The sequence below is a fragment of the Chelmon rostratus genome, chromosome 23 (assembly GCF_017976325.1).
Source record: "Chelmon rostratus isolate fCheRos1 chromosome 23, fCheRos1.pri, whole genome shotgun sequence".
Taxonomy (NCBI): domain Eukaryota; kingdom Metazoa; phylum Chordata; class Actinopteri; order Chaetodontiformes; family Chaetodontidae; genus Chelmon; species Chelmon rostratus.
Genome location: NC_055680.1, coordinates 18,042,366 through 18,056,844, shown reverse-complemented (window position 1 = coordinate 18,056,844; position 14,479 = coordinate 18,042,366). Strand labels below are relative to the sequence as shown.

Sequence of the window (14,479 nt, the reverse complement as noted above, 5' to 3'; positions counted from 1 at the left end):
TCAGCTACATGAAGGCCACATTTCTGGATAATTTATTGGCTAGTTAAATCACATCATGTTGAGTTGTAAAACAAACCATTTTGTTTTTATGATTCAAAAAGTTTGTTTACAAGTGATGTCGCTAAAATTACGACATTATTAAAAACATTTCATATTTAGTTTTCGTTGCTGTCCTGAATTTAAGCTTGTATTAGAAAACTTGTCAGTGTCTTTGAGCGTGACAGCAGGATCCAGTCTTGTGTTTAGATTGTCAGTGCAGTGAGGCTACACAGATCAGTTCTGACTGACCTGGAATCTGTAAATCATCAACATGTTGATGCTGCATTTGCACTGAATTCATTGTTTTCCTCAGAGTGAACTTCTAAACCTCGTTGTGGCAAAGCTTCAACCATCAACCATGGATCAAACTGAACTGATGTGATGAGCTGATATCATGTTACAGGCACAAGCTGACAGAAACTGCTGTCTCCAGAAAAGAATGAAAAGGTAAATATTATCAGGATTTATAAGGATTTTAAAGTTATACAGTGTTGTCCACTCCATGTCACACACTGTAATATGCAGACAAAACTTCATCATTCATGATCATTAGTTGTTCCAAATAACATCTGATTATTGTTATTGATCGGAGTGTTGATTCACAATAGAACGAATAACATGTTGATACATATATTGTTAATCCCAAGCTTCCCAACACACACTTTCCTTCACCATATAGTTTTTGATAATGTTTTTATAGTGTTTCATATTTCAGGAAATAAAAAGGTGCTGTGTTTGCAGTGTGGAAACCAGTGAGGAAGGCACAGCAACACATTCTGCTCAGAGACGCTCCATCAAAGATTAGCTCAGGTTTGTTATTGAGAAATGAGTCACGCTAACATGCTCTGCTCTGATGGTAGACTCACTTTTAAAGGATCCAATCAGTGAAATAATTTCTACCATCTGAGGGGAATCTGGACTGAATCAACCCAATCTCAGCTGGAAGAGGGGCAGAAGTGTCTCTTTATTATTGTTTGAGCTAGCATGGCTTGTAAGCTAAGTGAGCTAATCTCTAGGACACGTCGTTCGAAAACAAAAGCATTCACACAATCAGGCTCTGGATTAGGACGACGTAAAACTCAGGAATCAAGGTGAAGGTCGACAGCCAGTCAGTCAGTCCGAGTTACCGTGGAAACAACCTGAGAAGATACCAGACCAAACTGTGATTGACGTCTTTTCTGCAAACCTGCATCCCGACTGAAACCAACATGTTTGACTCTTGAACTCTCTTCACTCTGTTGTTTGTGATGAGTGTGAAACCTGAGCAGAAAAACCTCCCTGTCAGACTCACGTCTTACTTTCAACATCAGATCATCAGATATCACTCATGTCATCGTTCTTCCTTCTTCTTCCACTCATTAATGATCTCAGACTACCAGTTTGATGTGTGTCAATGTGGTGATCCTGAAGCAGGCTGGTACTGATTTCAGGTCACAAAGGTCAACAGTTTTGTTATAAACTACATGCACAGACGACCTATATGGCTGTTTTTTGACTGAGGACGGGCTTTGGCACTGAAGTGTTGGCACAGCACTCTGGCTGCAGATTTATCAACATGTGTGTCCTGCCACCTTCAGATGGCTGCAGGGTTTCATGAACTGATCAGCAGAGAAACTATTTCCACAGTCTAAAGCAGCTGTAGACAACAGATACTGTAAGAATCACTCATATACTTATGAAGTATATATACACTCTGATGTCACCAGTCAGTAGCAGAGTTGTGTCTTACCTAATTAGTCCAGGTCATGGAGATGAAGGCCGGAGCCTCATCTAAATATTTGGACCCAGCAGATCTGCGTTTCCGAAGACCTCCGCTACAATCCTGGGAGTGAACGACAGAGAGAGAGATAAAGTGCCATCCAATCAACATCAAGGGATCACTTAGTTATCAGCTGAAGACTGAAATCAGCTGATTAATTGATTCCAGCCTGGTGTGCTCCTCCTGGTTGGAACGAAAACCTGCAGCCACATGGCGCTTTGTGGAATCAGTTTGACATGCCTGTTCAAGAGTGATGCAGCTCATGTCAAACAGTTCAGGACTAGAAGAGTGAACAAAGAGTAAACAGAAAGTCTTTGGTGGAGGTGATGGAAGCAGTCTGACACATCTGTAAACTGTTGTTCTAACTGCTTTTCAGAAGGACTTGTGGGGGCTAGGGCCTGTTTTCAGTGATGAGCAGCTGGTTTCATGAGTGTGTGTGTGGTGTGTCTGGGAGGCGTACCGGGGTGCAGGTCTGGTTCAAGTTGGCACACAGGTTGACTTTGCAGTGCACAGAGACCTCAGAAGAGCTCCTAGAGAACTGGAACATGTTGAAGGAGAAGTAGTTGGACGTTCCCGCTCCGTTTCCCACCACATTCACCGTCTGATCATCGGGGTTCGCACAGCTGTTGACAAACAGGAAAACACACATCACATCAGAGCACACTTTGTTTTCAGGAATCAAAAAGCACATTTATGAACGAGTCCCTGCTTCTGATTCATTTGGAACAGCAGCGAGCAGCGACCACCTCTGTGAGTCTCACCCGTCTACAATCAGGTTGTATCTCAGACTCTCAGGCTGGTCGGTTGCCCAGCAGGAGTCGGTCACCAGGGCGACCAAACCGTCATCCAGCCCGTCAGTCTCCAGCTGCACCCAGATCTGCTGGTTCAGCTGGACTTCAGTGTTGGAGTCCACAGCTTGTGTGCGTCCGGCGTCGGTGTAGGCCTTCATGGTCAGAGTGTAATTCCAAGTTCCAGATGTGATCTTCTCAATCACAGAGCTGCAGAGAACACACACACACACACACACACACAAACACACACACACACACACACACACACAGCTCAGCTGTCTTATACTCACAAACCTCTTCACAACAAGCTTCACAACACAAAGTTAACAGCCTCCACTCACCTGTCTTTGATTCTGAAGGTCACAGTGTTGACATCTGGCTGAGTGAAGACGCAGGAGAAGTCGATGTAGACTTGGTCCTGGCGAGTGATGTTGTCAGAGGAGCTGTTCAGGACTGTGACGCTGTTCATGTAGATCAGTTGGCTGTTGTTGGCCTGCAGGGTCACAGAGATTCACATGTTGCACAAGTTCCTCACAAATTCATCACAACTCTTTCCATTCAGCTGTACAGTGTGACATTTGTTAGGTGTTGACTGGAGAGAATCAGCTTCATAGATGACCAACATCTCTAGAAACCATGGAGGTCACAGCTGAAGCCAAACCACAGAAAGATCCCAAACCAGAGGGGAGCAGGAGAAGCTCAGCAGAGTGCTGGAAGAGATTTGGCTGCTTGTTGAGAGTAAAGACGTGGTGGAGAACCCACCATGACCTCCGTCCCACAGGTGTTGCTGCCGTTGTAGCTGAAGGTCACCATGTGGTCCAGCTCATCTCTCTGACCCGTGCAGGTGGGGTCATTGAGGTGTAACATCGTATAGTCGAGGCCTTTCTCCTCCAGGAGACACCCGACCAGAGTAACTGAAGCTGAGTTCTCCTCGCAGACCGTCGGGTGACCTGAACGTCCAGCAGGACAGACGAGGGAAACAGGAACATGACCATGAGAGAGAGGACAGACTGTACAGACATTTACACCATGTGGGACACAACAAGTCAAACCATTCAGTCCTGCTTTGCTGACATTTGTCTTTTCTTTCATTCAGAGCTGCTCTACAGGCAGAAATAAAGGAGGGAACCAAACGACCAGTTTTTATGGTCGTTTGGTTCGTCTGATGACAAACATTCAGTCAAACTGAGTGCTGAAGGTCAGTTATCAGCAGCTCCACAATCTGTGTGAAACAACTCTCCCTGTGAGAAAACCCTGCAGCCTCTGAGGATCAGGACTCTGCACAAGTCAGTCGTGTTGTTGTGTCACAGCTGACGTACCCAAAGCGTCATTCGATCTGTACGGGAAGGCAAAAATGGCCCGACAGAAGCAGCCGATTCCACCACTGATGGTCTCAGCACAGAACTCATGATCGCTGCAGATCCTTCCCTGACAGAAGGGCTGAGGGGGGGCTGAGAGAGACACAGAGAGACACACATGTAAACTATAATGGTACACAGTGAAATAATAAAATGGCACTAAAGAAACAGTGTTCAGTACAGACACTGGCTGTTTTTAATGCAGATGACTGATTGATTCTGTCACAAACACACAATGACTGCAACGCCAATTTAATCAATTCTCCACAAACTGCTGTGAAAACTGAAAGTTTCACTCAAAAAATTACAGAGAAAGACTTTTTCCTGTCAGACATTTCTTGTCTTTCGGTATTTCAGTTTGAATGAAAGTAGAACAAGTTCCCATTTGTTTAAATGTGAATTCTGTCATTCAAAGCGACTCGTTGATAAAGCTTCACTCAATTGAACTGAAGTGAGAGAAGTCTTACAGCAGCCGGCCGTTGACCTCCAGCTGTCCAGTATGTCGTCGCTGAGCAGGCTGCAGTCTCTGGCGTAGGCCTCCTGGAACTGACAGTTCAGACCGTCCACCGCAGGGTATTTGCACAAAGTGTCGATGCAGGCGTTTATGTAGGACTCTGGGTCGGTGTGGTTGTGACAGGAGGTGAAGGGCTCCTCCAACAGGAGGTTACAGCTGTTCCACAGATGTGAAGAGACAGAAAGGGAGACAGAAGGATGAAGTCCAGTCAGCGCTGTGTTACGTTCTATAACTGGGAATAAACCTAAACACGGGACAGCTGTTGAAGCTTCATGTCACACAGATTTCTGTTCACACAAAATGTGATTAACTCTGTTCCCCAAATGAGTTCAGGTGTGTTTATCTCCCATCCCTCCTCACATCACATGACATTCAACATGTGATGGAACATGTCATTCAGCACACAGATGGAAGTAGAATACAGAGAGATGTTTCTTCTGCTCACCGTTCAGTCATCATGGTGCAGTTGATGGAACTGTCAGCAGTGTCATTGTACTGCACCTCACAGCTAGAGGGCGACACACAACACAAGGTGAGGACTGTTCCCCTGCTCTGACTTATTCAGATAAACACAAACACACTTTCTGAGTGTTATAGATACACATTAGCTTTGTGTCTTTGTTTCAGTCCACAAGTCAAAAGGCAGAAGAACCTTTCTTCTTTTTCAAGAGGCGTCCAGATCATTTCAAAGTCAAGTCCTGGAAATGCTCATTGTTGTGAGACAACCAAGAAATCACAACATACAGAGTCAACAAAAATATTAAGAGTCCAGACAAGTTAAGATGTGTTCAGGAACTGAATTTCAATATGAGACTACAAAGTACATTGAACCCTGTGATCAACAGCATTCAGTGGGTTGTGATTGAGGTCTCACCTGCTGCCAATGTCCTCAGGAAGTCTCTCATCACTCACAGACGCGCTGGAGTTGGCACACAATCCCCCCAGTTCTGGATCTTGTCCAGTAGGTCCTGGACAGGTTCAGAACAGGATGTGGGTCAGATCAGTATCAACGTTCATACTGGGTGAACAGCAGCTCACTAAAGGACAGTTGAGTTTAGTCCTGATGCCCCAGATGAGGGCTGAGCACCACAATTACTAGTCCTGTGTGGTGAGTGGTAGGATTTCAGTTTCTGTACCTGCGTAGATGATCTGTGCAGTGTTCCCGTCAAAGAAGACAGAAGTGGTGGACTCGGGGTGCAACACGGTGACTGTGACTCCAGTTGGGTCCACAATGACCTCCACACCGTTTCCCAGATCAGTCGAGCCGTTGATGGTCAGTGTTGTGTTCCCCTCCTGCATCACAGCAGAGAGACAAAGTGGAGGAAACACAGCTTCAAACATCACAAACACACACAAACAGACTGTTTTCACTGCAACAACCACTGAGTTCACCAGAATTCAAACAACTGCTTCTAATGTGACTGAGAAGAAAGATGAGAGCTGACTCAGCAGAGGATGTGACGAGGATTTGGGATCACAGTCCACACTGACACCAGACTGTGGCTGTAGGTAGCTTACCTTAACTATCCCGCCTTGTTCCAGGTGAACATGATCCTGCCCCTGCAGCCGCAGTGTCACGCTGTCCAAAAAGCTCACATCTCTACGACGACGTTCCCGGAAGTTCGCCACCACAGTGAGGTTTTGGATTGATGAACCTGTCAGCAGGGTGTACCCACACCGATCCTCCACAGTCTTCAGTTGGTCATTAAAGTCAATGACAGCGGGGCCGGTCACAGTGCAGATGGAGACAAACATGCAGCTGATGGAGGCGGAGAGGGACAGAAACAACAAACACCATCAGCAGCTGCTGCTGAGGGCCGCGGCCACCAGGGGGCCCTCAAACAAACAAACGACAGGAGTGAAGTCTTCTGTTCATGTTCATGTCATAATTGAGGCATTTATCTCCTGAATATTTGATTGTCATGTTTTCAGGTCTGGCTCACATGTCAGCCAACAGCAGTCACTTGAAGGACTCAGCAGTAAAATCAACATTTGGTTCAGTATTCCAGGGAAATGTCTCCCTGTTGTTCTGGAACTTTCTCCAGGATCACATTGCACTGCCATCTGCTTTCAGTGACAACAGTACAGTTTATGAAAACTATTTTGTCAACTTATCATATCTCCATCGACTCAAAATTTTGTCTTGCAGTACGAAAGAATTGGCCACCTGTTGAATTCATATTACACACAAATAGCAGCTAATCACCAAAGTAACCGCTAACTGCTGCCAACTGGAACTGCTGTTAGCTAGTTAGCTGTGCAACTAACGGTCTGGACTGGGAGGTTGGAGCACCTGGGGAGTGTTGGTGTTGTTAACACTGCTAGCACAGCAGCTTTAGACCACCAGGAAGAGGAAGGTTTCAAGCCTGGAATGTGGGGACCCAGTGGGGATTGCTGGCAGGGAGTGGTGCTGGAATGGGCACCAGAACCGGAGCCAGGTGAGCAGGCAACGGAACCAGGCTCAGCAGCTTCTGAGTGAACACAGCCAGACCAGGGCCAAACAGCCTGACGATCATGTACACTGTACTGAGGTGATTTACAGAGTGAGGGTGGGGGGCAGGGGGGGGGGGGGTCAGGCATCAGTCAGCGCGCACCTCCACAGGCCTGAGCTTTACTGTGGGACTAAGTCCTCCTGAGGTACACAGTGGTACTACGAGATGGGATGGACCCAGGCTAGATAGTTAGCATGCTAACTTCAGTAGATCTCTCTGAGACACAACACATAGATGTTTCTGCTCTTCTTTTATCTCACAGATATCAGCCTCACTGTTCTCTCATCTCTTTGCTCCTATCAGAGCTGCATTTGAGCTGCGTTGAGTTCCTGCTGATGCAAACCCAACATTTCCTGCTGCTGCTGCTTCACATTAAAAGCTTCCTGCAGTCAAATCTGTTGCTCTCAGTGACGCGTCCCTGAATAAAGATTCCTCATCAAGTTCCTGTATCATCACAGCTCCTTCTCGTCAACATGAAGCACACATACTTACGTGTTGTTGCCATGACAACGCTCCAGAGGGCCACATATGTCGTTGGGCTGAATGGTTGCCACACGATCACAGGATTCAGTGGAGCAGGTGTCTGGGTCAGAACTGACCTCATCATCATAGAAATACAAAACACCTGTGAAGTGAAGAATCAGGTTCAAATGTCATAGTTCACTTTATAGTTTACAAACTGTCCAATAACAAGAGACAGCAACATATTAATACTGCAGTTCAGTTTTGAAGGGTAGATTTATGTAGATTTATGGATCCAGTGGATTTCCCAACCTGACTGTCTGCATGCGCTGATGTCTTTGTAGATCGGGCCTGTGTTTGTCAAATTCACTGAATCTACAGAATCATCGTTGGCCACAAATTCAATCTCCTAGACAGCAACAAACACAACCAATGTTAGGATCACAGAGCAGAGATCATGATTTCAGACATGATTAAAAGAAGCTAAACTCAGTAGAAAAATGACTCTGTCTTGTCCGCTTGTTCAACTAAACATGACGTGTTGCCTTATTTTTGTTCAACTGATGGTAAAAAGTAACTGTGTCCAGATTTCTTCAAGTATTTGTAGTTTGATGTTTGTCTTTATTTAGATAGCCAACAGTAGAAAAGAGGGAGGGTCGCTATGCAACAAAGGTCCTGGACTGGACTCAAACTGGGGGTGTTGGGATCACATGGTTGCATGACGCTGTGTGGAGCTTTGATGTGATTCCAGCATCTTGAAATGATTCTGGTATCATACATTTTGGTGGAGAAATGAAACAATCCTGCTGAACTCTGGTGCAGTCTATGTGCTGCCTTCAATCCTTGGGTGTCAGTGTCACTGGGTCACTTTGGGAGGGTGAGGGGTGATGGGGGAGCAGTGTGCATTGGTTTCTCCAACTGTCTTTCTTGATATCGCCACTAGGAGTCAGAAATGTTCAAATCCTACACACATCAGCTTGAATATGAAATTCACTTCACACACACACACACACTCACACACACACACACACACGTCAATGCAGGACATGATCAGACTGCAGCAACAGCTACACAGAGAGGAATATTACAGGGGGCTGCAGAGCATAAAGCCCCCATTACAGATGAACGCACATCACATGTGGAAAAAGTGATCTGGTTGAGTCATCCAGGTGCAGGCCTGAGTGCTTGAGCCCGACAGTGAGGGGATCTGGAGGCTCTGTTTTGCTGTGGGGGGCATTCTGCTGCCATGATTTGGGTCCACATGTCCCCTTCGAGGGAGGTGCCCCAGCAAATCAATACAAAGTAATTCTAAGAGATCACCACTGTCCTACGATGAAACATTTCTATCCTGATGGGAGTGGTCTCTTCCAGGATGACAGTGCCTCCATCCATCGGGTACGAGGACTCACTGAATGTTCTGATGAGCATGAAAATGATGTGAATCATGTGCCGTGGCCTTCACAGTCAACGATCTAAACACCAAATGAGGGAATATCTTTTGGAAGAATGGTGTTCATCCCTCCTGTAGAGTTCCAGAGACTTGTAAAATCAATGGCAACAGCTCACAAAGACACTTTATGTTGGTTTTTCCTTTTATTTGACACTTCATACTCACATGTGGTCCCAGACTGCCTGTTTCTGATTTCACAGCTGCTTGTGAGCCAAAGCTGCTTATTGTCAGAGAAAACTGTAAAGAGTCAACAGAGGAGTTACTGTCAGTATTAGGAAATTTACTCCAAGAGATTTCAGAAAAGTTCTTGATAATTTGTTCTTTTGAGTGTTTAAACAGTTAAATTTCTATTTATTGAGTCATGACAGTGAACAACACTCACAATAAGTCCACCCAAAAACCCACTCAACTCCACTGAGCAAAGCAGTGGGCTGGAAATAGATGGCAAATTCTGATGCCATTCTGCTTCATTCTCAGTTGGTTCTCGAAAATAGAACATATTACTTAAGACTGGAGGCCCAACAATACAGTCCAGACCATCGCTGTTGAAACAGGCTTTGAATGCATCATTCGTGGCAGTCACCTGTTAAAGAGACACAACGAGTGAATTAACAAAAGAACTTTTCTACAAAGAGCTCTGGCCAACTTCACTTCACTCAGTGAGTTGTGGAGGTTTCAGTCAGAGCTCTCACTCTTCTGGATGTTACATCAGTTGATGTTCAGACATTCAGTGTCACTGCACTGGACATTAATGAGACACTAGATGGACAAAGACAGATATTCTCAAGCATCAGGCTCCTTCCTACTTACATACAGCGTTGTGAACTGCTCTCCATAATATGTGATGGGACAAGAGGAGATGTTAAATGTTGCAGAACCAACATACTGCTGCTCAGCACCTGAAGACGATGGAGACACATGAGACGTCAGAACTAGAGTCTGTGAGCTGGTTGGACAACAGGGAAGGATTCAAATGTTGACTTCATGAAGGAATAAAACAGAGTTTGTTTATCAGTCAATCAAAACTTTTCATATCACATCATGAGGTCCCACTTCTTCTTAGAAACAAAGAGGTGTCAGGAACATCTCTCCATATTTGGCAGATTATCAGCACTTAAAGTTTCTGACTGACTTCAAGTCTTTCTGCTCTTTGTCCTCAGACTGTTTGCTAATTTATTATGTTGCTTCTACTGAAGTCCCTCAACTCGTCTTGTGGGTGGAGTTTCAACATGGCTGCCTCGGGCGTGTGTGCTTACCAGGCAGCAGCCCAATGAGAGCAGACAGGAGGAGCAGGGGGCGGAGCATGTTGGAGGAGGCCAATCAGCTGGCAGAGAGCTGGAAGACACACAGTTGGACAGAAAGTCACAGCCACATTCAAAGTTCAAGTCTTTTCCTGACAAACAGGAAATAAAGTCCATGAGCAGGATTCATACTGTACAAATGTGGATTTCCATGACACTTCCATGACTTCTCCAGGTTTTTCCATGACCGCACAAACCCTGCATGTCTGTGATTGGTCTAAATGTTGCAGTATTCAGTCGCTGTGAAAGACATTTTTTCACAGCAGAACACTGACGTCACATCTGAGCTCATTCTCCAGGCTGAAAATTACTATTTTTTCATCATCCATTAATCTGCAACTTTATTTCTCAATTCATTGTTTGGTTTATAAAATGTGAGAAAACTGTGAAAAGATTTTAGCTCAGTTTCCCAAAGTCCAACAATAAAGCTCATTGAAGTCTTCAAATCACCTTTAAAAACCCTTTTATCCAAATATTTCTCCAGTTTAGCAGCAACAAATAATTCATATCAATGATGAGAATAAGCTCTTACTCAGACTTGTTGAATGGAGAAGCACAAAAAATGACCTCTTATGATCTAAATGTATCTGAGATCAAGTTGTGACCGTAATACTGACGTTCTCCTCGGTTGTCTGCGCCGCGCTCACCTGCACGACTTCCTAGATTTTCTGTAATAACGCTGTAATAACTGCCGACACAGTGACTGACTATCAGTCTGGCACAAAACACACTTTGTTTTACTCCAGAAGCCGTTTTTAACTCACACTGTCAATTGTGACGTGTTGATGTGAACTAAGATGTGTTCAGATGTGAATATCAGTGGAGAGAAGAAGAGACAGACGAGGAGGGTGCAGGTTGTCTTACCCTCTGGAGGTCTGATGGAGGATGAGGAAGATGAAGGTCTCTGATGATGCTGATTTGTCTGGTGCTCTCTCTGTGTGGAAGATGCTGCTCTCTCTCTCACTCCCTCTCTTTTTATGTGCATCCTCACTGCTGTTAACACCCAGGAGGGCAGAGGAGGTGTGGCGGAGGTGGAGCGATACCTGTGGTGAAATGACGACACCTGTCGTGAACCCTCCTTTAATTTGTGTTCTGCACCTTTTTCACACAGGTCAGCAGGAAACTAGTGACAGTGCAGCTAGAATGAATGGAATTCATGTCCATACAAGACTTAGATAAAGCAGTCCATTGACATTCATTGTGGCCTTTTCTCAGGTGCGTGTGAAGAAGCTGCAGACAAGGCAGGCGGTCTGCACATCCACAAAGACCTCAATGGATCGGCTCTAGATACAATTCAACTCATGTTAAAACAGCCCAAATCCTGTCCACCTGCACATCGCAATGCACGTGGGTGGAAAACTGCCCAAACACTGTCAGCACATCAGATGGGAGTGTTCCTCTTCATAGTCAAACAGTCTGTGACTGCGTGAGATGGTGACCTACACTGAGCTAATTAACTATGACAGGTAGCTCACAAACGATGAACACAATGTTCCTGTCTGAAGGTGTGGGTGTGCATTCAGGTTTCAAGGTATGATAAAGAGAGACAGAGAGGGAGGGGTTGGGGGTAACAAAAATACAATCACAGTCAGAGTGACAGCTCTCATAATCACGTTTTATACAGAGTACAGTCATTACTACTGGGGGCTAATGGAATACAAGGTTCAATGGAGTTATGACCCCTGCCATCAGAATACCTCGAACCTTAATTTTCAATCACCAGACAGGGAGTTAAAGCTGCCGCACTGAAGCTCAGTCAACTATTAGACAACAATAACCACAGATATCGTCGCTCAGGTGTCGATCAGAAATGAGACAGACGCCGTGCCGCTTCCTGAAAATTAAAATAAAACTTAAACGGCCGTTGCCATGGTCGCACACATGGCAGCAATCACAGACCATCTGGTTCCTGTCCCAGTCATCTTAAATCTGTCGATGTTCAGTCAGTCGAGTCTCCTGTCACTGAATCCCTACAGCTGAAATTTGCTCTTTTTAATGTCAGATCATTGGCTAACAAATCCTTGTTGGTTAATGATCTGATGAGTGAAAAGATTTTGCATTGCTCTTGTATATAATGTACATATAAAGCAGGTGTGACTGTGTTTCAAGTCATGTCCTGAACATTGGATGAAAGCCAGCAGATACTTTTAGTGGAATGTAACTGCACAAGATGTTCTTGGAAATGTTCCTATACATTTGTTGGCTAGTGAGTTTCCACCACCGGGTTTGAGTGCTGTGACAGTGCTGAGTTCAATAAAGTCATGTATGCAGTCGTTTTGCAATGGTTGTGGCATTGAGTTTGTCAGTCTATGGGACAGATGGATAAAAAAAAGAGAAAAAACTCCAAGACAAGGCAAGGTCATTCAGGGACTGAAAGGGATCACAGGGATCACAGGGATCACAAGGTTCACAAGGTTCACAAGACAATCTAGCACAGGACAAAGGGAGACGCACACTATATACACACGAGGTAACAAGGAACAGGTGGAAACAATCAGGGCGGGGCAGACAATCAGACAGGCGGGAAGGACACCAGGAAGTCAAGGGTCTGAAATGAGAGGAGAGTGAGGTTTCACAATAAAACAGGAAGTGCAAGACAAAACATGACGCCAGAGAAACACATCAACAGACACAACGAGACAGAACAATCATGAAATTTAACAGAAAAGATTTGAGTTGGATGTGTGGGTGGGTGTGTGTGTGTGTGTGTGTGTGTGTGTGTGTGTGTGTGTGTGTGTGTATGTGTGTGTGTGTGTGTAGAGTCTATTTGCGTGTGTGTGTTCTGGTGTTGTGGTGTTGTGGGGACTGTTTAAGTAATGACCTTGTGGGGACGTTAAGGGGACAAAACACATGTCCCCATAATGTAAATCATGAAACTTTATACTGAGGGTTTGAGTTAGGTGTGTGTGTGTGTGTGTGTGTGTGTGTGTGTGTGTGTGTGTGTGTGTGTGTGTGTTTTGTTCATGTTGTGGGGACATAAAACTGTTTATTTGGTCACAGTGCACAGTGTGGGGACTCACCATGGGGACAAAACTCAAGTCTGCATAATGTAAAACAAATTTTGAAGTGAAGACTCAGGTTCGGCATTGTGTGTGTGTGTGTGTGTGTGTGTGTGCATGAGAATGAGTGAGTGAGCGTGTTGGTGCATGTGAGTCTGTTGTTCTGTGTGTTGTGGTGTGTGTGTGTGTGTGTTTGTGTGCGATTGAGTGGATTTGTGTTAGAGTCTATTTGCGTGTGTGTGTTCTGGTGTAGTGGTGTTGTGGGGACTGTTTAAGTAATGACCTTGTGGGGACGTTAAGGGGACAAAACACATGTCCCCATAATGTAAGTCATGAAACTTTATACTGAGGGTTGGAGTTAGGTGTGTGTGTATTATTCTTGTTGTGGGGATATAAAACTGTTTATTTCGTCACAGTGTGGGGACTCACCATGAGGACAAAACTCAAGATTTTGAAGTGAAGACTCAGGTTCGGCATCGTGTGTGTGTGTGTGTGTGTGTGTGTCTCCGTGTATTACTCTTGTTTTGGGTCATAAATGTGTTTACACCATCACATTCTGGGGACTCACCTTACGTATGGGGTGACTATCTGTTGTTGTGCGTGTTCAAGATGGCGCTGGATGACCAGCAGCTGGCTACGGTTGCTCTGACCCCTGTTTTCTTACTTTTCCTTTTTTCTATTGTAAATAGACACTTTTCTTTATCTTTATCTTTCAGACCGGAGTGCGGCGGAGAGCGGTAAGAAGAAAGGAGGGAGGCTGGCGGTGTATGTGAATGAGCGCTGGTGCAACCCGGTGAACGTGCACGTGAAGGAACAGCTGTGCACACGGGACCCGGAGCAGCTTGTTGTGGCCATGCGGCCGTACTATCTACCGAGGGAGTTTTCGCACGTGATTGTGTTTTGCGTGTACATTCCTCCTTCGGCGGAGGCTCCACTGCGCTGTCAGCCAGCTCCAGATGCGCCACCCCCGCGCCCTGCTGCTGATCAGTGGGGACTTCAATCACGCTTCTCTCTGCGCCTCTCTCCCAACATTCACACAGTATGTTAAGTGTCATATGAGGACCTGCTGTATGCAAATGTGAAGGACGCTTATACCTTCGCCCCCCTCCCCCACCTTGGGAGGTCTGATCACAACCTCTGCTCCCCCAATACACACCCAGCTGGTGCGAAAGGAACCTGCACAGAAGAGGACTGTGAAAGTGTGGACTGAGGAGGCTAATGAGAGACTGAGGGACTGTTTCTAGACCACAGACTGGAGCATGCTCTGCAGCTCTTATGGAGATGACATCGACGGCCTCACGCACTGCATCACGG

At 45.5% G+C, this 14,479-nt stretch overlaps 1 protein-coding gene across 1 annotated transcript; it reads right to left on the bottom strand.

The window, feature by feature from the left end:
- Positions 1-738: 738 nt before the first annotated feature.
- On the bottom strand, positions 739-10,170 carry LOC121626983. Its single transcript, XM_041965741.1, has 16 exons — positions 10,122-10,170; positions 9,676-9,764; positions 7,728-7,824; positions 7,446-7,578; positions 5,980-6,220; positions 5,598-5,754; positions 5,336-5,429; positions 4,907-4,969; positions 4,415-4,617; positions 3,909-4,040; positions 3,352-3,539; positions 2,931-3,082; positions 2,560-2,796; positions 2,259-2,421; positions 1,769-1,861; positions 739-1,178 (listed from the first exon to the last, which is right to left on the bottom strand). The coding sequence occupies exons 1-15, from the start codon at positions 10,168-10,170 to the stop codon at positions 1,769-1,771; spliced, it is 2,091 nt and encodes a 696-aa protein (XP_041821675.1). The 3' UTR covers positions 739-1,178.
- Positions 10,171-14,479: the final 4,309 nt, after the last annotated feature.

Coding starts and splice junctions, on each gene's coding strand:
- LOC121626983 (XM_041965741.1), bottom strand. CDS start 10,170: ATGCTCCGCCCCCTGCTCCTCCTGTCTGCTCTCATTGGGCTGCTGCCT. Junction 7,579..7,727: donor CAGCGCATGCAGACAGTCAG/GTTGGGAAATCC, acceptor TTCACTTCACAG/GTGTTTTGTATTTCTATGAT. Junction 3,083..3,351: donor CCTGTGGGACGGAGGTCATG/GTGGGTTCTCCA, acceptor GTGACCCTGCAG/GCCAACAACAGCCAACTGAT.